General features: G+C 41.0%; 1 protein-coding gene across 1 annotated transcript in view; it reads right to left on the minus strand.

The window, feature by feature from the left end:
* The window catches only part of nudt3 (nudix hydrolase 3), a 38,102-nt gene extending 16,384 nt beyond the window's left edge, over positions 1-21,718 (minus strand). Inside the window, exons 1-2 of the mRNA XM_062978475.1 lie at positions 21,165-21,718; positions 2,881-2,991 (exon numbers count right to left, since the gene is read on the minus strand). Of these exons, the coding sequence (XP_062834545.1) occupies positions 2,881-2,991; positions 21,165-21,263 (210 nt within the window). The 5' untranslated portion in view covers positions 21,264-21,718. The remainder of the gene's footprint in view (positions 1-2,880; positions 2,992-21,164) is intronic.
* Between the last annotated feature and the right edge of the window lie 4,320 nt (positions 21,719-26,038).

The following is a 26,038-nucleotide window of genomic DNA, read 5'->3' on the forward strand; positions in this document are numbered from 1 at the left end:
CTTGAACACCCACTAGTCCAATATCACTGCTCTAGCACGTGTTGGCTGCTTTTAGGCTTTAAAGAGAAAGACACTAAGACCCAAACACAAATCTCCCATGTCATATGTAGCTTGGCCTTTTGACTAACAGGTTTATAAATAAAGGGGAGAGAGAATACTGGAAGTGTCAATTCATGTAAAATAATATGAGTAAAGGGACTGACATTAACTCAGCATATTCATAAACTATGTTAAGCATTTCCATCACTTGATACCTTAATTTTAAAACAGAACAGATTTTATCAATCAAGTCCTTATGGAATAAAAGAGAAAGCAATCTCATAGATCAGTGTCACATTCCAGCATTAAAACAATCTTTCAATCTTCATACCCAAGTTATTTTGCTTACTTAATTTTTTAAATAAATTCCAAATGAAATACACACATGATAATCCACATGGGATTCAATCTGTTGAGAAAATCATCCTCACCAAGCCTTGTTAAAATGAATGCAAACTGAGAAAATCACATTAGGGCACCTGTGTAGGTTCAATTTATTTTAGCACAACTGCAGAGATGGACCTACTAATGAATTGCAAGCCCTGGTTCAGATCTGCTTCCCTTGAAAGTACCGAAGATTCACTAGAAAGAGATGCACCCCACTTTGCCCTACTGATGACCTCTATTTTGTTGTACGTTATGAACCTCCATATAGAATAAATACAGTAAATACTGAATAATAAAAAAACAAGCAAACATACTGTGTATATATTCGTATCTACAGCTGAATCATTTTTTTCTGATTAGATGCATCTTACTAAATTGTTCGTTACTATAAAATAATTAGCCCAGTTTGCAACCAGGCCAAGTTCAACATATTGTTGTTACTGCATAAAGGACACAATTATGTGAAATCAGGATATCTCCCTCATCAAGGTGTCTGGTTCATGTAGGTCTGAGGTTTATTGGGGACCAGTAGAAGCAGAACTTTTGAGGTGCTGTTTCCCAGGTGATGTCATATATGCCCCTGCTTTGATTCTAGCATATGCTTCAGACATTTTCCACAATAAGACTGAAATATATATCTCCAGAAAGAAATATGCACCAAGGAGGAAAATGTTATCATATTTTATCTGATGTGGTATTAAACCTACTTTTTATTTCTCCCTAACTATATTAAAAAGTCTCGCAATTCTTATAAACTATAGTGAAAAGAGAATACTTTGTTGCCATCACCACATCAGCAATATGCCATCTGGTTGAATTTTTTCTAAGAGGTTCAGCTTAGAATACAGCTGGATAATCATCAATACAAGACCAATATACCCCTCAATCTTCTAAACCTGGCCAAAACTGTTCCCAATCTAGCAGTTCGCTGCGTTGGGCTGAGAGAAAAGCTGTATGTAAGACTTTAGTGTTATGACTTAATATTCTCAAACAACATTCCCTCTCATTTACAGCCAACTCAGGTCACAGAGAAAGTGTTAAACCCTGGCTCCTGCTGAGCAAAGAAGGATCCAATCCTAGATTGATACCTTGCCCTATTAAACATGCCAACTTGTAAGTGAGCTTAATATACAAGATTGCTACACAGGATCTTTACTGATTGTTGCTAACCAGGAATGAAAACTTGAAAATTCTACATGTGTGAAGTGGAAGGGAGAATGCTCAAAATGGAGGTTTATGTCAGTTTCTTCGTATACTGTGTATTATGTCAAAATAATTCCAGCAATCCAGCCACATCCATAGGCTGTCTTGGGTTACTGGTAAGTGACAATACTTCTATAAACAAATGCAGCTGTTTCTTATATTTTCAATAGTTCGGCAGTTCAAACAAACAACCAGCCAATTCTGAATGGCATGCACATGTTTTTTTTTTCAAAATTACTAGCCTCAACAAAAGTATATGTTTCTTTCCTATGAAACTCTTTGTAATTTTGCCCAGAGAACACTCCAACTATTGCCCAAGATCCTGCAGCAAAAGACATACTTGTTTCATACAGCTACATCTGATTATACTACCCTGTCTCCTAGGCCCTTTGTAAGCCTGTCATTCACCATAATATGATCATTCCTTGGCTGCCAAAGCAGAAAAATCAGCAATAACACACACAGCGATGATTCTTTTGCTGGATGCATGCAACAGGTACATGCAGGGACCTCCAAGTCCATAGGCTCTGGAGGCAATCTTGCAGATTATATTCCTGCTGCCTGTTCCTATAAAGGAAATTATTAAGTTGCTCCTAATTGCCCCCTCCATTGGACTCTAATAACCTTAAAATGGCTGTGGTGGGGGACTGTGTAGCTTACAAGGTGGGTAGAAGAGAATTGGTCATTGTGTTTGGAATAGAATGCCAACCTGTGAAATGGCCAAAAAGTGGGTTATGATAATGTAAGATGAATTTACATCACTCTAAATTACTAATAGGAAATTAACAATTGTTTGCATAATCATGAATCTTGACAAAATCAACAAAGGGTTGAACTAGATGGCACACATACAGTACATATTGCATTTTTCAGACAGTTACTGTATTTATTGCAATAAAATTAACAGAAAATTTTGTAATGGTATGGGATTTTTCTGAACTATACTCCATCAGATCTATGAAATGTTAAGTTTGCAAATATAATAAATTAGTTTACTGATCAATTACAATATTTATATCCTGTTGTGTGTCACAAGATCCCATAGTGACATATCAATAAAATCAAATTTCAACCATTTAAAGCCATTTAAGTATTAAAATAGGAATAATTTAAATAAGCAAATGGGTATTATAAATTTAGAAATGTTTAAGCATTTCTCCAAGATACACAGCCTGAAAATAACCACCGAACAATGAGAATAAATTAATACATATCACTGGCAGCTAACACAAACGTATTTTGGAAACGTACCTCTTCGCAAACTTCCCGTACAGCAGCCACGCTAGGCTCTTCTTCAGGCTCCATACCACCTCCTGGAACGATCCATCTATCTGGATGACGACTACTGCTCACTAACAACACCTACCAATAAGAACATAGTTTATGATTACAGTGTATACATTTTCATTATATAATTGGTACAACCTTATAATATAAAATTGCAGATAATGATAGGTTGGCTAGTTTCCAAAATCTGCTGGCGCAAGCAAAAGCTTGGTCTCAAAATATGGACTACTTCTACATTTGCCAAATGAAGATAAATGAGCTCCGGAAAGGCCAGACAATCCTGGAAAGTGATGCAAGCTTGACAAGAAGACTAAGCAGGAGAGAATTGTCTCCTATTTCATAGGTCCTGACTGAAAATATAAATGCAATGAAATCCAAACATATTCTTTTATTACTGAGTTCTGACTGGATAAAAGACATATCTCAGCTAATAAATCCTTTGACAAAGATGTTCTATTAGGAAAAGATGACAGCAACCCTGACTTTGCCAAAAGATTGCAATATAATTGATTCAGTATTCTTATTCCATAGTAGGTAAGAGTAGGTCCATATATGAAGATAATACTACATTTTTTAAAAAAAAGCAAAACAAAATCTTCCATACTCGTCATACCTCAAAGTTTATGAGAGTTAAACCAGAATTTTATATATTATTCAAACTAGGCCTTTTTTGTAAAAAGTTATTACACCCTAAAGGTATTTGTTACTATACATCACATTTTCTCTCTAGCTGCCTTTATTTCAGAACAACTTCAATATTACTTATTCTTCCAGAGAAAAAGAGAGAGAAAACCAAAGAAAGAGAAGGTGAGAGAGATGTCTTACTGACAAGTTTGTAATCTGTACCCTCCGGTGAATTGCTGGTTCTGCAAATGGGCCCTCCTTTGCCGACAGTTGGCAAACTTTTTGCTATCAACAGTTACTTTACACCAGCGCAATAAAACATCCCTCGTCTCTAAAGAAAATGATCAGACCACAGAATTCTGAACTGAAAGCTGAAAGGATAGAGGCCTTTCATTTAGGTCACAGTTTGCAAATTAGAACTTGAATCTGAATTGGGATGTTTCAAAGGAAAGTGAGTAGAAAGGAAGCATGTGCTATGTTTAGTTTAAAAGTACACCGACACAAAAAGGGCATCAGATGCCTTTGTTTATGCTTACTTGACACCAATCCTCAAATTTAACAATCTGCTTTAATATGCAGGTTTATGTATAAAAAATTTACAGACACTGTAAAACCAACAAACAAAGGTTCTCATTTAAATATCAGTCTTTTTGTAAAAGTGATTATTTAGTGTCCAAAAATGGATATCTAAATCATAATTTTTACCTAATTATAAAATGTTGTTTGTTTTTATGACACTTGAAAATGAACAACTATACAAAGAAAGGGGGATTAACTTTAAGCAAAAGCAGAGCGCTATACTTTAAATCCCTCTGAATCATTATCTAAAAACATCTATCTTGCTAAATATAGCTCAGCTGGGAGTGTGAACACTGTTCAGGTGAGAGCGGGCACATCATTGGCTACCTTTATGCTAAAATTCATAGGGTCTGATCTAGACTAAGCTGAGGTACCACCACTTCTAAGTAAGTAAGTAAGTAACTTTATTTTTCTACCCAGCCACCATCTCCCAGCAGGGACTCGGGGCGGCTACACGGGACACAGGCCCAAAGATACAGAACAAGTAGATCAGTTAAAACATCTAACTGGAAGTATGTTCCACTAAATTTATTTAGATTCAGGACCTCATCACACTAGAGCTTGGATCTACTTTAAATCTACTTTAAATCCACTTTAAGGAGGGGGGCTTTAAACAGCTCAGCCAAACAGGTCCTGGGTCTCACCAAACTACAAACCCCAGAATTCTGCAGGAGGTAGAAACCAGATTTAAAGTGTATTCATGCTCTAGTGTGATGAGGCTACTAATCTAGTCTGAATAGGGCACATACTCCAGAACCAGACAGATGTTTTTCCTTTACTTTAAAATAGGTGTACATACATTTAACAAAAAAGAAGAAAGTCAAACCCAGCAAAGTAAGACACCCTAAAAGATATTTCTTTGGATGTTTGGTTTGAAAACAATTACAACACAGACTATTCTGAACTAAATCTTCAAAATGTGTGGAATATCTGAAGTTCAAACAGACTTGGAAAATCCTTAGTACCAATCACCTGAAATTGGCATTGGGAAATCTGAATTATTTTCAAGTCTGAGCAGAAGAACAACACACACACAAAATTTTAAGACAGAATGTTGTTTTCTATTTATTACATTGTAAAGTGTGAAGCAAATATTTCTCATAATATTTCTAAATCATCTTTTGACAAAAACTGGGCACTAAATGCAATTTCAAACTAAATTAAGAGCACAACATCCTTAATACAGGCATGCCTCAGTCAACAAAGCATCTGACAAAGAAACTCCTTTTTACAGTCTTTTTATGCACATCCAACTGCCTTCCTATTTTGAGGTTAGGAATTTTAAGTGACATTTAAAAAGTTCTAAATGTTTTCATTTACTCATGGGCTTATCTAACCTGGTAGTTTCATTTTACATTATACTGTTAGTTTAAGATAAAAAAATATATTTGTTGAATCATGTTGAACTTTGTTCTGGTCCAGGAATGTATGCGTAGTCTTTCCATGAGATCCCTGCCTTTGGTACCAAATTTTCTATTAAACAAGTAAAACCTAGGAACACATGTACTTAATTACCGGAGGCATACCTGTACCAGACTGTGAACAGTAAACAAAACCACAGTGCTGTATCAAATAATTTAAAATCACTCTATTGCATTAATTAGCTATCATGTATACTCTAATTTTCCATGTTTCTGACACTTAAAATACATTAAATGAACTATTTCTAAATTAAGCCTTTGTACAGTATCTCTAAACCGAACAATGAATGTGGCCAGAAGTCCTCAACCTATGTTCCCATTAACCTAGTCCTTAATGGTGGCAGAACATGTAGAAGGGCACTGACTATGAAGATTTGTTTTCTCTAATGGCAACATTCAAGTGGGCATTCTTGTCAAATAATTGAGATCAGTTTACATCAATTTTGCTGAAAAGAGGCAAAATCACATGCTCATCTCTAACAAAATAAAACACTTGATGCATTGGTTGACATCACATAAAAATAACTTCATTATTAAAAAGCTTTAACAAGTGAGACCTTTTTCTGTTTGTAAATGCAAGTGCTATAATGATCTTCTTCCCAGTGACTAAGATATTGCGCAAATTTGAGGGGGGAAATCCCAGAATAAGACCAAACCTGATACTAGAATACTCCTATGTCAGGATGACTTCTATGCTATTACTATGTGACAATGTGCAACTTAATTTTATGTATTCACACAAGAATTCTAGTTTTTAAAAAAGAATTCGGGTTCTTACATACTACATAAAATATGAGTCTTCCATAAGATTCATGGCTTACACATATTTTTCTGTTACTGCTATGAAAGAGCTGGCCATCTCTTTCTTTTTCCCAGACAACCATGTAAAAACAGCCTTGAAAACCTTGGCCACTTTATATTCATTCGTAAATTCAACCATAATTGACCAAAAAAAAAACAAACCACTTCTTCCAACACTGCTAATCTAAAAAGCCCTTTTAAAGAGTTCAGCCATTTCCAAGTGACATGATGAAGGCTTCACATCAAATGGGTGGTATTAAAAGAAACAAAAGAACTAACTCTTCACACTGATTTCTTCTCAGGACCAGTATTGTTAACGAAGTAAATGAGTAGCACTGAAGAATGTTTAATTGTTGTGCTGCAGTTCCGGCTGTACTTTGGAGCTAAATGAGAATGCCACCCTAAGAGTGAAAGCTATACTAATCTGGAACTATTTACTATTACATGAATAATTCACAGCAGAATAAGAGAAAGCAAACTAAGACTGTGCAGTTTATATTCTACATTAATTTGGGAGGGGGGCCTTACTTCTGGCTTCAATGGGAAAGTTCTTACTGTACAAATGAAAACCACCATCCCAGAGCACAGCAAAGAAAGAATACAAAACCACTCTGCACCCATTCAGCACAATGCTTCACTGATAACTACAGATATCTAACAGATAGCTCTTCTATGGGATGATCCCCCTGCCCAAAAAAACACCAAACTACATTTGGGCAGATCTAATGACCTTTCATTTTTTACACACAGAGCTAAAACAAGCAGCTTTGGAAGATAACACATTTATTTTCCTGTTCTGTATGTTAATTTGCTTAAGTAACAAGTCATGTAGCATCTCTTCCCAGCTCAACTGCCTTGTTTTAAGTTACCCATTAATAAAACTACTAGTACCACTTCTTCCCTCTACTCTCCCATTCTGCTTCTTCACAATTTATATGTGTCAGGAAGACTGAATTAGCTTCTGTAGTAAACTGTAACCATTCTTCCTGCAGTGCTCACTAGCCCACATTAACAATGGCTTGAACACTGTGTATACGTCTAGGCCAGACATGGGCAAACTAAGGCTCGGGGGCCGGATGCGGCCCCCTGGGCGCTTACCTCGGGCCCTCCTCATTTTCCCTGTCCTCTTGTCATAAGGACACAGTGTCCTGCCACATCCTAATGCCAAAAAGATGGGGGAGGAGAGCCCTCTGGAGTTCTCTCAGCTACCGTGTGTCTCACCCTCCTCCCAGCATACGGATGGTACGAGTGACCCCATCTTTATGCCGGGAGGATGGCTTGAGGAAGGCACATAGCAGCTTAGAGCCCTCTGAAGCGTTCTCAGCCACCATGTGTCTCTCCCTCCTCCCGGCATAAGGATGGTATGAGCAACCCCATTCTTATGCCAGGAGGACGGTTTGAGGAAGGCACGCGGCAGCTGACAGCCCTCCAGAGCACACTCAGCCACCGCCTGTCTCACTCTTCTCTCAGCATAATGCAAGAGGACAGCCCAAGGATCAGTGGAGGAGGATGGGAAGGTGGATTGGGGCAGTCGCTGCGTGTCCTGCCTTCCTCCCAACGTAAGGATGGGGCAAGCAGCCCCAGCCCTGCCCTGCCCCCTCCTGGCCCCATCCTTTCCTGGGCCCTCCCCACCCAGTGTGAGCCTGGCTCCTCTTCCTCCTGGCTCTGCCCTTCTGGCCAGGCCCACAATGCAGCCCCATGCCTACTCTAGGCCAACATGTGTTTGAGACCTTTGCTTTCCCACTTCTTGTTTCTGATCAATTAGGGAAAACAGCCATTTCACAGAATTGTAGGGTTGAGACTACAAAGGCCATCTAGTCAGAAAGAAGATATGCTTGATGCTTGGTAAGAAAATGTCCAACTTTATAAGAATTGCAATTGCGTATGTGCATGGATATGCACATGTGTAAATACATGTATAACCCCCAGCATATCTCATATGCAATTTCTAGAGCTCAATATATTATCCACCCATCCAAGAATTTAAGCTAGTCAAACTGTCACATCACTTTCAAAACATTTTACAAAGATCTCAGAGATCTTTGCAAACTCTTTGAGGGCAGACTGCTTACTTGTAATTGGTGTCACCTGTACATTCACACACATTGGTTGCACCATCAGGAGGAAAGCAGGTCAGCTGTCAAAACACTCAGTTTTCCCAAAGACTTCAAGGATGATCGGAACAGGTGCAGAGCCATGAAAGTGAAGCACTGAGACCATAAAAACTTTAAAAATCTGGAGATCTTAGGCAATTCTGTAGTATCTAACAGAATATCAGTATTTATGGTAAAATTCACTACAACACCACAACTATTACAAGAAACATACTTGGCACAGGGTATTTTATTGCTATTTTAACAGCTGAAACACAATTGTTAGTTTTTACAATAAAAGTCCTACATCAAAACACTTTTGATGCTTTTCTATTCAGCATCAACTGCACTTGCTCCATGGCCCTTTCTAAATATATTAGCAGCCCAATTTCATTGGAGGGAAGGAAAACTTCTTTCAACATTATTTTTCAATAGAAGAGTACTTCCTTGGAGACAGCTACTGTTTAAAGCACTCTTCTGATTACATTCTAAGGAAACCTGCTGGAACAAGAAGCCTCCTTCATTTTCTTGGCTAGGAAAGAATGAAAGTCTATTATACACCTGTCTTGGCCAAAAAGAAATAAAAATGTGATAGGCTTAAATGCTTTAGGACTGTGTGCTCCAACACCACCCTACAATCTAATCAATCAAGTTTGGATACACAAGGAAAATCCTCCAGTAGTTCCTCAATGGAGAATCAAAGAGCAGTTAAGAAAGGACAAAAGGTACAAAAAAGATTTATCAGATATGATTTTTCTCAGCAATAAAAGGATGAGAAGACTGTTTTAAGCAGTTATTCAGTAAAAGTCAAAGCAATTATCTAATCAGTTAAACATCAGACACATTTGATTTCAAATGGCGTGAGGTAACTACATGCTTAACACATTTATTTAATTTATTATTTAAATAACACAACTCATGCCTGAAAGGGCTGTGCGAAACTTCAATGTCCCACTGAACAAAACTTCCGGCATAACATCTCCACATATTCTAGGACAGACTTTCAACTTTACATACAAACATATTGGATTTCTCAACTCACTGTAAGGACACAACCAGGAATTGGAGCCTAATACTCACTTCACTCCCATGACCTGTCAGCAAAGTGATCAAATGGCAGAGAGAATGAAGGAGGGAGAGGAACCTCTAGAATAACTCAATAGTAAATGATATAAGTACAGGAAAAATAAGAGAACTAGTAGTTCTGAGGCCATAATTGAATTTATGAAATGGGAAAGGATACCTTACCCTTCAAAATTAGAAAGAAAAATCTGTGGAATATTGTAGAGAAATGAACTGGCTAAACCACCTCAATAGTAATTTTTGCCTAATAAAACCCTACAAAATCTATGGGATCACTATAAATTGACAAGCAACCTGAAGGCATATGCATGCATACCCACCCCCCTAATAGTATTTCTTAAAAGAGTGAGAAAGAATTTGGAATCCAATTTATTCAAGAAGCTTTCCAATTAACATTTTACACATGACCAACTTTACCACTGCTGTTTCCTTTTAGCTAAATTCACTGCCAATGCTAAATGGCTGCTATTCTGGCAAAAAAAAAACTGCTAAGAATAACAGTACTAGAAAAAAAAAACCAGGGCAATGTGCTTATATCCCTAGGAAGCTTCATTGCACACACACAAACACCGAGAGAACAGAGGTGCTTTCCTTATTTTTGAAGAGCAATCAACTTGCAGCATGATGTTCCATCTGAATGAAGAAAATGCTGATAGATCTGTTGTTCCCTTGTTCTTAAAAGCCATATAGTATCCAATAAGACAGGCATGGACAAACTTTGGCCCTCCAGGTGTTTAAAGCTTCAACTCCCACAATTCCTAACAGCCTACTGACTGTTATTGTGAGAGTTGAAATCAAAACACCTGGAGGGCCAAAGTTTGCCCATGCTTGCAACAAGAACATATAATTCTTTGGAAAAGCACCAAGACCCACCTAATGATTTCAAGGGTCTTAACGTCTGACAGAACATTTTAGGCACGGTATTTCTTATACAACATTTTTCCAACCCTATAAATGTTGACAGCTAAAAAATGAAATATTTCTCTAATATCAACACTTTTTCATTTTTGTCCCTGAGACACATACATCTAAATCAAGATGAAGAGAAATAGCTCAGACCAGTAATCATGTAACCAGTCACTAACATTTGTGAACTTATTTACAAACAATGATCCTAGTTTGCTTGATGTGGGATTATGGTTTGTCCTCAGTGAAAGATATCCAGTGTTACATCATTATCCCTTGAGCTTTCACTGTTTCTTTTTCAAAAAAGGCACCACTTGTAATGAGTGACAATTAACCATATTAATGACAATACAAAACACAATCTTCCAAAATTATTTTATTGTCAAAACTGAGAAGCTGGCTAAAAAAGTGAAAGCATCTCTCATGACTTTTTGAAACACTCTTGATGACCCACCGGGAAATAATAAGAACATATATTGAAAACCCCAAAACAGGGTTGCCTTAGGATTCCATAAGCCAGAAAGAACTTGAAAGCACACTTTTTTTTTTCATTAGTAAGAGAGCTATGTCAACCCTGGAGATCATAATTATACTTTCAAATATTTCTACATACATAAATCTACCATAAAGTACCACCAACACCAAATCTATCACAAAACACAATACCCCAGGGCATGAAGAGAAATAGTGTTTAGCATTAACCCCAAGAGGATTTGGGATTGGCTCCATCAAGCACAAAGGCACTCCTCTAATTTGGAAGCCTCTGCAAAAAGCAAACCATTTGCAATTTTCCTCCAGCATCCATCTCAATAATTATTTTGTATGAACAGAGAGTAGACCTGCAAAAACACAGCAATTCAGAAGATGACTATGAATTCTGATTGAGATTTTTTTTAAAGTGGGGAGTTAAAACTACTTATATGTTCACGAGGTAATGCAGCATAGCATTACCTTTTGAGCAAATGCATAGCTGCATTTGCTCAAAAGGAACTTCGAATTCTTCTAGTCTGTTACTGCATGATGACAATAGTGCATGATCAAGGAATGGCATTTCTAAGAACAGGATGATGATCATTATGAGACTGAGGGAAAAACTGTTAAACATCATGAACTAAGTGTCGAGCATGCAGTTCTGGCAATGACTGAAAAAGAATAAAGAGGGATTCTTTTTGCTTTTAACACATGCCCACAACAAAATAATTCCAAGACCAGTGGTATGGGTTGGAAAGCTCCCCAGATCTGTATAATTTCCAAAATGTTATTTTGCAAAGGCCTTTATCCGAAATACTCAGTGACCACAAAAAAGCTGATAAAAAACAACTGGCTACTAATCCTTTCATCTTATTTATTTGGATGTTCTAATGTGTATTAAAGCTCTTTCAAAACAGCAAAAACCACAACCCTATGGTGAGCACAGAATACCAATTTAGAAACTGAGATCCTGCATGGTGCATGTGGAACGTAACATGCACCAGTCTGTGCCTCCCTACATACTGGCCAAGCCATGCGGCTCTGTTCTTACAGTTGTAGAGATGGGAAGAGAGAAGGAGTGAGAGAGTATAGGAAGGACCTCTCATCTCAGCGCAAGGGATAGAGAACAGCTCTTTCTGCTATACACATATACAGGCATAGTGTATTCCATAGCAGTAAGCCATGGAAATTCAAAAGGTATCAAACTACATTTATTTTACAATGCAGATGGATCCGTAGTCACCATAAGGTCTACTACTATAAGGGTCAGTCAAGATTTTTAAAAGTGTACCATCTCATCATAAAGATCCTGCTACTCTAAAACATACTGAGTGGTTCTCAACCTGGAGTCCCCAGATGATTTTGGCCTTCGACTCCCAGAAATCCTAACAGCTGGAAAACTGGCTGGGATTTCTGAGAGTTGTAGGCCAAAAACATCTGGGGAAACTAGGTTGAGAACCACTGATCTACAGGGAGCTGTGTGAAGGACAGAAAATCACACCCTCCCTATTCTCCAGAGAAAAGTGCACCCCTCGGTGGAATGACACTGTATGATACTAGACTTGTTCAGAAAACCTTAAATTTAAGCTCCTTTTCAATATACATCTCTAAAAGAACAGATGGTAAAGCATTATGCACAATTATTTCTCATCTGCAACCCAGTGAATTATGTCAGAAAAAAGTCTTATTTGGAAAAATAGAGGCATCCAGGACACTCACTGACAACACAGTATATTTTTCCTCCTGTGACAAAAGACCCAGGAATCACCACAAAGGTTTTGCTGACCTTTTAGTTGTAATATCAGCTTCCCATTTCTAATATGAAAGAGTAAACATTTTGATCACCCTGTCCAACTGTTCTAGTTAAGACTATGGTCGCTTTGAAAACTGGACACAAGCACTAGTCTGAAATATGTTTTGTTCCCCTCACATATTTATTTATTTATAACATTTACTAGCTGTGCCCGGCCATGCGTTGCTGTGGTGAAGTATGGTGGTATGGGAAATAAAGCATTGAGGAATTAGTGGTAGTTAAGGTAAAGGGTAATGGTTTTCCCCGGACGTTAAATCCAGTCGTGTCTGACTCTGGGGGTTGGTGCTTATCTCCATTTCTAAGCCGAAGAGCCAGCGTTGTCTGTAGACTCCTCCAAGGTTATGTGGCATGACTGCATGGAGCACCGTTACCTTCCCGCCGGAGCAATACCTATTCATCTACTCTCATCTGCATGTTTTTGAACTTTAGGGTTGGTAGAAGCTGGGGCTAACAGTGGGGGCTCTCTCCGCTCCCCCAATTCAAACCTGCGACCTTTCAGTCCAGAAGTTCAGCAGCTCAGTGCTTTAATATGCTGCGCCATCAGGGGATATTATTTCCTAAAGCTTGTGAATATACAATATTTCTGATTGTTGTTTTTTTGTCTGTTGGAGGCAAGTATGAATGCTGAAATTAGGCAAAATGATTAGCATGTAATGGCCTTGCAGCTTTAAAGCCTGGCTGTTTCCTCCCTGAGTGAATTTTATGTTGGGAGATGTTAGCTGGCCCTGATTGTTTCCTGTCTGGAATTCCCTTGTTTTCAAAGTGGTGTACTTTGTGATATTTTATGTGCTTCTACTGTCTGTGGCCCTCAGAAAACAGAGGATTTGTCAGACTTTGGTGATGGGAATAGTTTGTTGGGAAGTGTTAGCTGGCCCTGATTGTTTCCTGTGTGGAATTCCCCTGTTTTCAGAGTGTTGTTCTTTATTTAGTGTTCTGATTTAAGAGATTGTATTGTTCTGTTTTATTATACCACAGTAATTTTTATATATTCTGATTTTAGTGTTTTTGAATACTTGGAGGCAGACTATATTCATTTTCACGGTTCACAGCAACATTATAATGATGATGATGATGATGATGATGATAACGACGACTTTGTAATACACACTGCTTCACTCTCTTCTCAGCTTCCTTTCTGGAAGAATCCTTTCTTGGGAGGTGTTAGCTGGCCCTGATTGTTTCCTTTCTGGAATTCCCAATTTCCCTGCTTTCAGAGTGTTGTTCTTTATTTACTGTCCTGGTTTTTAGAGATTATATTGTTCTGTATTATTCTACCACAGTAATTATTTCATATTACAGTAGAATCTCACTTATCCAACACTCGCTTATCCAATGTTCTGGATTATCCAACGCATTTTTGTAGTCAATGTTTTCAATATATCATGATATTTTGGTGCTAAATTCGTAAATACAGTAATTACTACATAGTATTACTGCGCATTGAACTACTTTTTCGGTAAAATTTGTTGTATAACATGATGTTTGGGTGCTTAATTTGTAAAATCATAACCTAAATTTGATGTTTAATAGGTGTTTCCTTAATCTCTCCTTATTATCCAACATATTCGCTTATCCAACGTTCTGCCGGCCCGTTTATGTTGGATAAGTGAGACTCTACTGTATTCCTTTCTCTGATTAGAGTGGCAAAAGCTTAGTCTGCCTCAAGAGAATCTGAAGGATGCACCAAATTATTTCACTCTCTATTGCTGGCATCACTTCTTGACTTTTGAATGCCTGATACCGCAGCCTGGGGCAACTCACCCTAAAACTGTATTGGTGATTTTCCCCTTTCTGCAGAATGACCACTGACTAATCTACAGATCGTATCAAAATGCAAAACAAGGTCAACTTATACACAAGTATATATAGTACTTCTAAATTGCCTTTAATCTTACCAATAGTTTGATTATATTTTTACTTCTTCATGTTTTAACTTCTGTAAGCTGCTTTGACTCCCAGATCTTGGGAAAAGAGGTTATAAAATGAAATACTGTATGTTTCGTACCCACTGAGAGTATCTAGCTGTAAGCTCCAGCAATCTTACTTCCTATATCACCAAGATGGTTTGCAGGGAGAAAGAGGGAACAACAGTCTTTGGGTCTCTGCTGTTCTGCAGCTCTATCATGCAGATCGTCCAGCAGGTGTACTGCAAACTTCAGTCTAGCATGATGAGGTAACTGTGGAAGCCAGCAAAACATTTATCTGGCAATATACAGCTTGTAACAACTCAGTTTCAACTGCTCTGGATTGCTAGGAGATTGGCCTGAACCAACTGAAATGTCTGTATAGATGACCCCATAATGGAAGACATTTACTTTGATGTTCAAGTAAATTGTGCAGTGTAATACTAAGAAAGTGTACTACTGCATTATTTACTTAGGACTCCTGGGAAGTTTTTAATTCTAATCTCAGCTCAACTATGAAGTCATTATGTAGCCAAAGGTAAGCTGCTCTTTTTTAGCCTCAGCTTCCAAGGTGCAGTATGGGGATAAAAAAACTTGACCTACTTTAGATATTTATTGTAAGGATTAACAAAACAGTGTTCAAAAGTGTTTTGAATACACCAGTCTATTATAAAATATTTGAATGAAACAAGATCTCATTGGAATCACATTCTTTTATCAGAAATATAATCTAATTTGGCATAAAATACAGTATTCTAAATATGTTCTGCCTTAAGAAAGAACAATTTAAATTCATATTCCTTTCAGTTTATGTATATTTATATAATTGGTCCATATGACCCAGTCTAAATCAAAACCACTTTCAAGCTACTTTAATGGCAATTTTTGGTAAATAGTTCATCCCTTTTCTCCCAGTTTTTTTTAATAAATCCAAAATCAGATTTCTTTCTGCCATGTCATATGATGTGCTTGGTTAAGCATGCCAAAACTAGACCTTAGCCAAATCCCATACCATAGCATGCCACACCAGTTCATATCAGAATCCATTATTTTAAATCTTTCATTTGGCATGCTTTCTTTATTTGGGAGAAGAGAGGTTCTTTCCCATCACCATGTTGAGCTCTCTTATTTTCTTAATTACTCTTTTAGAATAAACTTCTCCTACATTGAACTGAGTCATTTATGCAGCTCTAGAAACTGAGACAATTTTATGTTCTCTATTACTCTCACATGACCTTATAAACTAACAGTCTATTTACATCTTGAATAGCATTCTATGTATGGAGCCACTGTAACTTCTGTTTTAGCAATAACAGCTAATAAAACAAACAGACAATTCCCATTGCTCTTTTCAAAAACTCTGGTGACTGCCACTTCATTGGTATCACTCTCCTTTAGGCTGCAATCCTAAATGTGCATGCATTTGCCCATATTTACTTGAACATAAACTCCAACAGAAAATTGCAGAGCTCACTGCAGAATGTCTGTGCACAGAATTACATTGCACACTTTCTATATGTACAAACCAAAGGTAAGATGATCAAGTCCTGGTGAATCACTTCCTTTTCATATATAAGAGTAAGTTATTGGTTCACCTGTCCTTACTTCCCTTGAGTATTTAATCACAGTATCAAAAAGTTAGAAGGTGTCCCAAGAGCTATTCAATCCAATCACCTACAAGTACAAAAAAGCACAACTAAACTATTCCTGGTATTTCCAAAAAATGTCAAGTAGTTTGGCACTTCCAAAAGCTTCAGGTCCTGCACATCTAGAAGACTAGACCATTTTAAACCAACATTTACCTTTATTTCCACATTAACTAGTCCTAGGAGATGAATACTTTCTCTAGGAAAGCAGCCTTCAAGATGTAAAAATCCTTTAAGCTAGTCACACCTTAGATAAAATTACTGCAGATTATTTGTAGGCAGGCTTGACTTCATCTTTAATTGAAAGTGATTTCTGGCAGTGAGCCTCCTTACTTCTAATAAGGTTCATCTCCTTTCCTACCTTAAGAAAGTCTGGATTGCTCTTATTAAAATTTTATATAATGAAAACTTGTCCATCTGAAAAAAGAGAGGAAAAACAACCCAGATTTTTTTTTCTTGTGTTAGTCAGTAACCAATAAACACTATATACATTGCATAGCTCCAGGACAGGCAGAGAAACAGCGCTTACACAGTGCTTCGGACAAAGTTCTCTTCCTCAAAAGATGTTGTGATCACCAGAGCAAATCATGTACACAGGAAGCTACCAAATAGGTGTGTGGCATTCATATACACTTCTTGCCTAGAAACAGACTCCTGTTTTCATATTTTTAACCAGAAAACACCTGTTACACTCTTACAAACTGCATCATATAACTAAAACTAACCAGCTATATAGCCATTACATCTTACAAATCTAAAACAAACACACTAAGCTAACCCATACCTACACTAACATATGCATACTAAACATACAACTACAGAAACAATTCTATGAACCTCACTCACTGTTGATTTTTACCCCTTATTGTTTTACTCCCTTTAGACCAGTGGTTCTCAACATGGGGGTCCCCAGACGTTTTTGGCCTTCAACTCCCAAAAAGCCTAACAGCTGGTAAACTGGCTGAGATTTCTGGGAGTTGTAGGCCAAAAACATCTGGGGACCCCACATTGAGAACCACTGTTTTAGATGTACTGTATAACCACATTTCTACTTTTTAAAAAATCCTCTGATTCATCAATCAAAGAATTGACATTTGACCCATCAATAATTCAAGAAGGATATTGACAGGCTAGAACAGTGGTTCTCAACCTGTGAGTCCCCAGATGTTTTGGTCTTCAACTCTCAGAAATCCTAAGAGCTGGTAAACTGGCTAGGATTTCTGAGAGTTGTAAGCCAAAACACCTGGGGACCCACAGGTTGAGAACCACTGGGCTAGAACATAATTCAAGAAGGATATTACAGGCTAGAATATGTCCAGAGAAGAGTGACCAAAATGATCGAAAGTTTGTTGTATAGCTGCTGCTGTTTGAAGCTAGCTCGGAACTGCACTAAATGGTCAATGTAGATGGGACCTCAGATTTAATATGAAGTGCTCACTTCTACCAGATTGTAGTTCCAAGTCAGTCCTGCTGGTTTGATAGATGTCCATGCCACTCTTAGCTGGGACAATAAGACTGGAGATTAACTAGAACCCAATAGTGCTTGATCACAGAATCATAAGATTGGAAGAGACCAGAAGAGCCATTCATACAGAACAAAGCACCCCACCAGATGGCATTCAAGCCTCTGTTTAAAAACCTCCAGAGAAGGAGATTCTACTACCTTGCGAGGCAGTATATTCCACTGCCGAACAGCTCTTACCATTAGGAAGTTCTTCCTCAAATATAGGTAGAATCTCTTTTTCTGGAATTGGAATCCACTGCACTATGTCCTAGTCTCCAAAGCAGCAGAAAACAAGCTTCCCACCTCTTCTATGTACCCAGTTCCCCTCAGCAGTTTCTCACAGGGCTTGGCTTCCAAAACTTCAATCGTTGTGGTCACCCTTCTCTGGAAACATTTCATCTATGTCCTTCATGAACTGTGGTGGCCAGAACTGAACCACAACTGGGCAACTTGGAAGCCCCTGAACAGACTCAGAAGTGGAGCTGGCAGATCAAAAGACAATCTGGCAAAATGGCACTACCTAGAAGAAACCTTCACCTTGTGCAACTGTAACGCAGAACACCTGGAGGGCCCAGATACTCAGCATCTGTATGCTAGCCCACAATGCCCAGCCTCATGCCCAGAGTACTCCAGATGACCAAAGCAGAATAGAATGGAACAATGACTTCCCTAGATCTTGACACTACACAACCTAAAATCACTGTGGCTTTTTAGTTGCCGCAGCACATTGTTCACTCAGGTTCCGTTTGTGGTCTACTAAGACTCCTAGATCTCTTTCACATGCTGTCACCCACCCAAGGTAAAGGTAAAGGTTTCCCCTGACGTTAAGTCCAGTTACGTCTGACTCTGAGGGTTGGTGCTCATTTCCATTTCTAAGCTGAAGAGCCGGCGTTGTCTGTAGACCCCTCCAAGATCATGTGGCCGGCATGACTGCATGGAGCGCTGTTAACTTCCCGCCGGAGCGGTGCCTATTGATCTACTCACATTGGCATGTTTTCGAACTGCTAGGTTGGCAGAAGCTGGAGCTAACAGCGGGCGCTCACTCCGCTCCCGGGATTTGAACCTGGGACCTTTCGATCGGCAAGTTCAACAGCTCAGCGCTTTAACACACTTCGCCACCGGGGCTACGTCACCCACCCTACATCTGAGAATTTCATTTCTATTGCTTACATGTAGTAGCAAACATTTCTGTTGAAATTCATTTTGTTAGTTTTGGCCCAGTGGTCTAATTATCTGAATTCTGATTCTGTCCTTGGGAGTATTAGGTATCCCTCCCAATTTGGTGTCATCTACAAATTACAGAAGTATACTCTCTAAACTTTCATCTAAGTCAGTGGTTCTCAGCCTGTGGGTCCCCAGGTGTTTTGGCCTACAACTCTCAGAAATCCCAGCCAGTTTACCAGCTGTCAGGATTTCTGGGGGTTGAAGGCCAAAACATCTGGGGACTCACAAGTTGAGGACCACTGATCTAAGTCATTAATAAAGATGTTGAACAGCACTGAGCCCACAACAAAACCCTGTGGCACCCCACTAGTCACTTCTCTCCAGGATGAAGAGGAACCATTGGTGAGCACCCTTTGGCTTCGGCCAGTCAACCAATTCCCAATCCACGTAACAGAAGCATTGCCTAGCCCACATTTTACTATCTTTGTGAGAATAACACGCAGGGATCTTGTCGAAGGCCTCACTGAAATCAAGATATGGTACATCCACAGCATTCCTTTTATCTACAAAGCTTGCAACTCTATAAAAAGAGGTAAGATTTTATGTTTGTATTTTATATTTTGGGATTCAGGATCAGGGATGCTCAAGCTGTACAAATACCCCCAGGCAGGGTCACTTTGAGGCCCTTTCGACACTGCCATATAATGCAGCTTAAGTGCATTGAATTGGATATGTGTCTATTATTATTATATTTACTTATACCCCACTTTATCTCCCCAAAAGGGACTCAAAGTGGCTACACTGCCATGTACAGGCAGTTCCCAAGTTACGAACAAAATATGTTCTGTAGGTTTGTTCTTAAATTGAATATGTATGTTCAAGTCAGAAAAGGTACATTTTTAAAGTGTAGCTCCATCCAAAATGTATATATTGTAGATTCTGATTATATAAGGAAGGGGTATGGTTTGGGCCCTGCATATTTTCATGGCCGCATCCCCTCATGTACCTGCTTGAGTGTTATGATCTGCCAGGAGGGCCCTCCTCTCGGTCCCACCACTGTCACAAGCGCAGTTGGTGGGGATGAGGGACAGGGCCTTCTTGGTGGTGGCCTCCCGGATTTGGACCGCCCTCCCCATGGAGATTAGGCAGGCCCCCACACTGTCCTCCTTCCGTAAGGATTTGAAGACCTGGATGTTTAAACAAGTCTTTGAGAACATCTAGCCCGAATGGTCTACAATCAATGGGAGAGCACTGCACTTTCATCCCATGCCCTGTTCCTTAGCAACATATTGCATTATCCCACTTCCTTGTCCTGCTTACAGTTTGGCCGTGTCTTACGGTAGTTCTCGGTCAGTCAGCCACCTTTATTTCAGTCAATAAACCATTGGTAGTTGTCACCATAGGTCATTGGGCGTTCTGAGTTTTAAATTGTTGTCTTTATACACTATTGTTATATTTTATCATATTGTACTGTGTGTTTATTTTATTCTTTGACTTGGGGTACTTTACCTCCACCCCCCCAGGCCCAGCCGAGTCCCTTTGGGGAGATGGAGTCAGTGTATAAGAATAAAAGTTTTTATTAACACCCCTGTGGGGTTTGTTAGGCGGCCTGTGCCCCTGTTCGGAAGAATTCACCTCACTTTCTGTCCCGGTGAGAATGGGATTGGGGGGGGGGGGGGGGGAGGCTTGTTGTGGAAACCAGGATCGGTGATAAAAGTTTCAGTGGAAGCACCTTTTCCCCATGATAACTCTTTCAGGAGTTGATGTCCCCTTCCTAGGGGTAGATTTCTCTCACTTCCCGTTGTCTCACGCCTGTCCTTAACCAGAAGCCGCTTTATACCTCGGGGACTGCCTGTAACTCAGGCACAGGCAAACTTGGGCCCTGTGGGTGTTTTGGACTTCAACTCCCACCATTCCTAACAGCCTCAGGCCCTTTCCTTTTCCCCTTCATCCGCTTGGCTGAAGGGGAAAAGGAAGGGCCTGAGGCTGTTAGGAATGGTGGGAGATGAAGTCCAAAACACCCACAGAGCCCAAGTTCGCCCACGCCTACTGTAAGAGCCTGATATGGCACTGTGAATGGGGCCTGAAAGCCTTTCCAGAAGCCGCTTCTTCGCCATCTCTCTCTCTCTCTCTCTCTCTGTCTCTCTCTCACGGCCCCTCGCCACGCCCCCTCCTCTCCCTCTCAATCCCGGCGAGTGTCCCATTCTGTCCCCGCTCCGCCATTCCTCTCCTCACCCACCTCTTCCTCGCTCTCGTTGCGGAAGCAGAGGCAAGCGGCCCGCTTCTTGTACCCGTCGCCGTCGTAGGTGCGCGTCTGGTTGGACTTGAGCTTCATCATCCTCCGCCGTGAGGGGAGCGGGGGGCCAGGCCCACCCACCCGAAGGAAGGAAGGAAGGCAGGCAGGGAGGGAGGAGGAGAGCTGGGAAAGGAAGGCCTCGACGCCTCGCCTCTCTCTTCAGATGCCGCTCGCCGCCCGCCGCTTCCGCAACCCCCTCCGCAGCTCCTCCCACGCCGCCGAGGTCCCCGCCAGCGCCCCGGACACCGCCACCGTCGCCGACGACGACGAGCGCGACGCCATCTTGAAGCACGCTACGCCGCCGGCGCAAAAGGCGGAGAGTAACGTTCCTCCCGCCGACGCAAAGGGCGTAAGGCGCGATGAAGAATGGCTCGCCCGTTAACACAGAGCCTCCTCCTGTCGTTGAGCCCTTACGCTGCCTCCGTAAAGCCGGACTGGACCCGAACGCCAATGGCGTATCTGGGAAGGGAACAATGCCCGTCTTGTGAGGAGCAACGCCACGCCAAGAGCGTAGCGAAGGAGACGCTCCGTGGAAGGAGGCGGGGAGAAGGGCGGCTTCGGATAGGCTGGAAAAGAAGGGAGGCTCCTCTCTTGTGTGGCGGGGGCGGGGCGGGAAGGCTCACGCCAGGCGGCGGCAGCAGCAGCAACAGTAATAAAAACCGCCTGTACTTCGGCCCCTTCACGTTCCCCTCGTCCTGGGTATAATACACCATTCCATTCAAGGAACATGAAAGGCACTGCAGACTAAAGCATAGAAGCCAGCCATAGAAGAGCACTTGATGAACCAACCTGGACACAGCATATTATTTGAGAACACAGAAATGCTGGGCCACTCTCACAACCACCATGTCAGACTACAAAGATTAAACACTGGAATCCACAAACAGAAAGGAGGAAAGCATGAAAATGAACAAAATTTGGCTACCGTATTTAAAAAAAACTCTAAAATCTCGACAGTAAATTACGAATAACACTCTGAAAACGGGAATTCCAGACATTAAACAATCTGGGCTTCCGACTCTTCGTGACCTCATGGACCAGCCTATGCCAGAGCTCCCTGTCGGCCGTCACCACCCCCAGCTCCTTCAAGGTCAAGCCAGTCACTTCAAGGATACCTTCTATCCATCTTGCCCTTGGTCGGTCCCTCTTCCTTTTTCCTTCCATTTTCCCCAGTATCATTATCTTCTCCAGACTTTCCTGTCTTCTCATTATGTGGCCAAAGTACTTCATCTTTGCCTTTAATATCCTTTCCTCCAGTGAGCAGTCGGGCTTTATTTCCTGGAGGATGGACTGGTTGGATCTTCTTGCAGTCCAAGGCACTCTCAGGATTTTCTTCCAATACCACAGTTCAAAAGCGTCTCTTCCTTCACTCAGCCTTCCTTATGGTCCAGCTCTCACATCCATAGGTTACTATGGGGAATACCATTGCTTTAAACATGTGTTGCCAGTGTGATGTCTCTGCTCTTCACTATTTTGTCGAGGTTGGTAATTGTTCTCCTCCCAAGAAGTAAACGCCTTCTGATTTCCTGGCTTCAGTCTGTGTCTGCAGTAATCTTTGCACCTAGAAATACAAAGCCTCTCACTGCCTCCACGTTTTCTCCCTCTATTTGCCAGTCTCACTCGCTTAGTTTCCAACAAACCTCACAACATTTGAGGATGCCTGCCATAGATGTGGGCAAAACATCATAATAGAATGCTTCTGGAACATGGCCATACAGCCCAGAAAACTCACAGAGACCCAGTGAATCTGGCCATGAAAGCCTTCGACAACACACAATTCCATTGTTCACCCACAGTGCCTCTTCCAGAGAGAACATGTCAAGGGCCCCTGATCCAGAACTACTGGAGACCAGAAACATGTGGGATTTTGGGTTACCTGCCTTGAAATATATGCCCATAATGAAATATTTATGGAGGTGGGACCCAACTCTAAACACGACATTCCTTTCTGTGTTGTATTTATTTATTTATTTATTTATTTATTTACAGCATTTATGTTCCGCCCTTCTCACCCCGAAGGGGACTCAGGGTGGATCACATTACACATATAGGCAAACATTCAATGCCTTTTAACATAGAACAAAGACAAACAAACATAGGCTCCGAGCCGGGCCTCGAACTCATGACCTCCTGGTCAGAGTGATTCATTGCAGTGATTGATTGCAGCTGCTCTCCAGCCTGCGCCACAGCCCAAGCCCACTCGTATCCCACCCTTTACACATAGCCTGAAGGTAAATTTATATACAACTATTGTTACGCCCCAGGGTATGGTATATGCATCGCCATACTGTGTTTGATTTATAGTTTGGCCCTCTTGGCTTTCTGTACCCCTGGTTATGATGCAATAACTCCTCCCTTCTCTCTCTGGCCTGTACTTCTTCTGAAGAGAACATGGCTGCCCAGCCTCTGGGAAACTATCATTTTTTCACCTGCTATAGTGTGATGTTTAACAAGATTTGCCCAGAATAAAGGACCTGGAACCTTGTTTTGCGTCTCTGCAGCTGAGTTGACACTATCTGACAAAATTTCTGGTGTAAGTACTGGTCAAATGAGATTACTACAGACACTCCCACTGCCTCACACTTGCAGCCAGGCTATTGAGTCAGAAAAACTATCTTATGAATAACTAGATGAAGGGTTAGAAGGCATGATCATCAAGTTTGCAGACGGCACCAAAGTGGGAGAGATAGCCAATACAGTGGAGTCCTAGTTATCTGAGATAAAGGGGCGGGCCCAATCTCGGATAACCGGAACTGCTCAGATTGCCGGGAGGCCCTATTATCCCTCCCGGCAATCCGGTTTAGGGAAGCACCCGTGAGTGCTGCTGCCTAGCAACGCTCACAGGTGCTTCCCAAGGGGCGAGGGCTCGCCGAGGGAGTCTCCCCGGATCTACCTCGGCCAGGCCCTTGCTGGAGGAAACTTTTTCCTCCAGCAAGGGCCTGTCCGAGGGAGATCCGGGGAGATGTCCCTCGGCGAGCCCTCGCCCCTTGGGAAGCACCCCACGAGCACGGCTGCAGCGATCGCAGGGCGCTTCCTCTTCCCTCTCCTCTGGAGCTCCCTTCACTCAAGAGAAGGAGAGGGAGAGGGAGGGGCGCCCCCGGCTGTGCCTCGGATAATATGGAGGCTCAGTTAACCAGAACTCTACTGTATTTCAGAAGACAGGAGCAGAATTCAAAACGATCTTAACAGATTAAAGAAATGGGCCAAAACTAACAAAATGAAGTTCAACAGGGACAAATGCAAAATACTCCACTTAGGCAGAAAAAAGGAAATGCAAAGATACAGAATGGGGGACGCCTGGCTCGACAGCAGTACGTGTGAAAAAGATCTTGTAGTCCTCTTGGACAACAAGTTAAACATGAACCAACAATGTCATGCTGCAGCTAAAAAAGCCAATGGGTTTTTGGCCTGCATAAATAGGAGTATAGTGTCTAGATCCAGGAAAGTCTTGCTACCCCTCTATTCCGCCTTGGTCAGACCACACCTGGAATCACACTGTGTCCAATTCTGGGCACCGCAACTAAAGGTAGATGTTGACATGCTGGAATGGGTCCAGAGGAGAGTGACTAAAATGATCAAGGGTCTGGAGAAAAAGCCCTATGAGGAGCAGCTTAAAGAACTGGGCATGTTTAGACTGCAGAAGAGAGGGCTGAGAGGAGACATAATGAGGACCATGTATAAATATGTGAGGGAAAGTCATAGGGAGGAGGGAGCAAGTTTGTTTTCTGCTGCCCTGGAGACTAGAATGTGGAACAATGGCTTCAAACTACAGGAAAGGAGATTCCACCTGAATATTAGGAAGAACTTCCTAACCGTGAGAGTTGTTCAGCAATGGAGGCTCCTTCTTTAGAGGCTTTTAAGCAGAGGCTGTATAGCCATCTATCAGGCATGCTTTGAATGCGATTTTCCTGCTTCTTGGCAGGGGGTTGTACAAGGTCTCTTCCAACTCTATGATTCTATAAATCCCGCATTGCCCAGGTATGCCTTTTGTAATGGGACCATTCACAAAAATCATAAAGGCGTCTTAACACCGATTCACTCAGGTTAATTAATTTGTTTCTCCAGGCATAAAAAATACGCAGCTCCAAAAATAGGATTCTATTCTGTTAAGGACTGGATGATTACCCACGTTTAGCCTTCTAAAGCACTTTCTCCCTGCTCCAGCTCCCTCCCATCTTTGCCCACCTCACAGAGAAAGCCTCCATGGCAACACGCTGGCCCTTCTCCAGCACTGCTTCTTAAAGATGGATTCTAACCCTTTATCTCAATGTAGGTCTCACAAAGAATTTGGCAACAGTAAAAGATTATTGATTGCCACCTAGTGGCTGTTGTAGGTATTTACATGAATCTGTTGTGCAGAAAATGCTTCAGCTGTACTTCATAAAAAGGAAAACCAGCCTGCTTAGCAAGCCTTGCAAACGCTGATTTGTTATCTGTAAGTTTTTGATTTCTATACCGATTTTATATACCTTTATGTCTGGGGTCACAGGATAATTTATCAGTCCAAGAGGTGTCGTGAGAGGAAAAGCCCTGTTCCAGAGTGTCTCCCTGCTGCCTTTCTTCTAGCCTTCTTCCATTTTTATCTCTCCTTCTGAGGTTGCCTTTCTATATACCGCCCTCTTGTGGTTGCAAAAAAGGGGTGGATTTTCCAATTGAAGCTTCACCAGTATTTTAAGTTTGATAATGAAGGAAATTGTGATGTCTCAGGTACCTTTGGCCCCTGATCCAGCAGCCATTGCGGGTCAAAATGAAGATTTGGGTTTTTTCCCACCGCAGCAAGATTCTATCCCTTTCCAGATGTCTCCTGTTGACATTGC

This window comes from Anolis carolinensis, chromosome 4 (genome assembly GCF_035594765.1).
Source record: "Anolis carolinensis isolate JA03-04 chromosome 4, rAnoCar3.1.pri, whole genome shotgun sequence".
Taxonomy (NCBI): domain Eukaryota; kingdom Metazoa; phylum Chordata; class Lepidosauria; order Squamata; family Dactyloidae; genus Anolis; species Anolis carolinensis.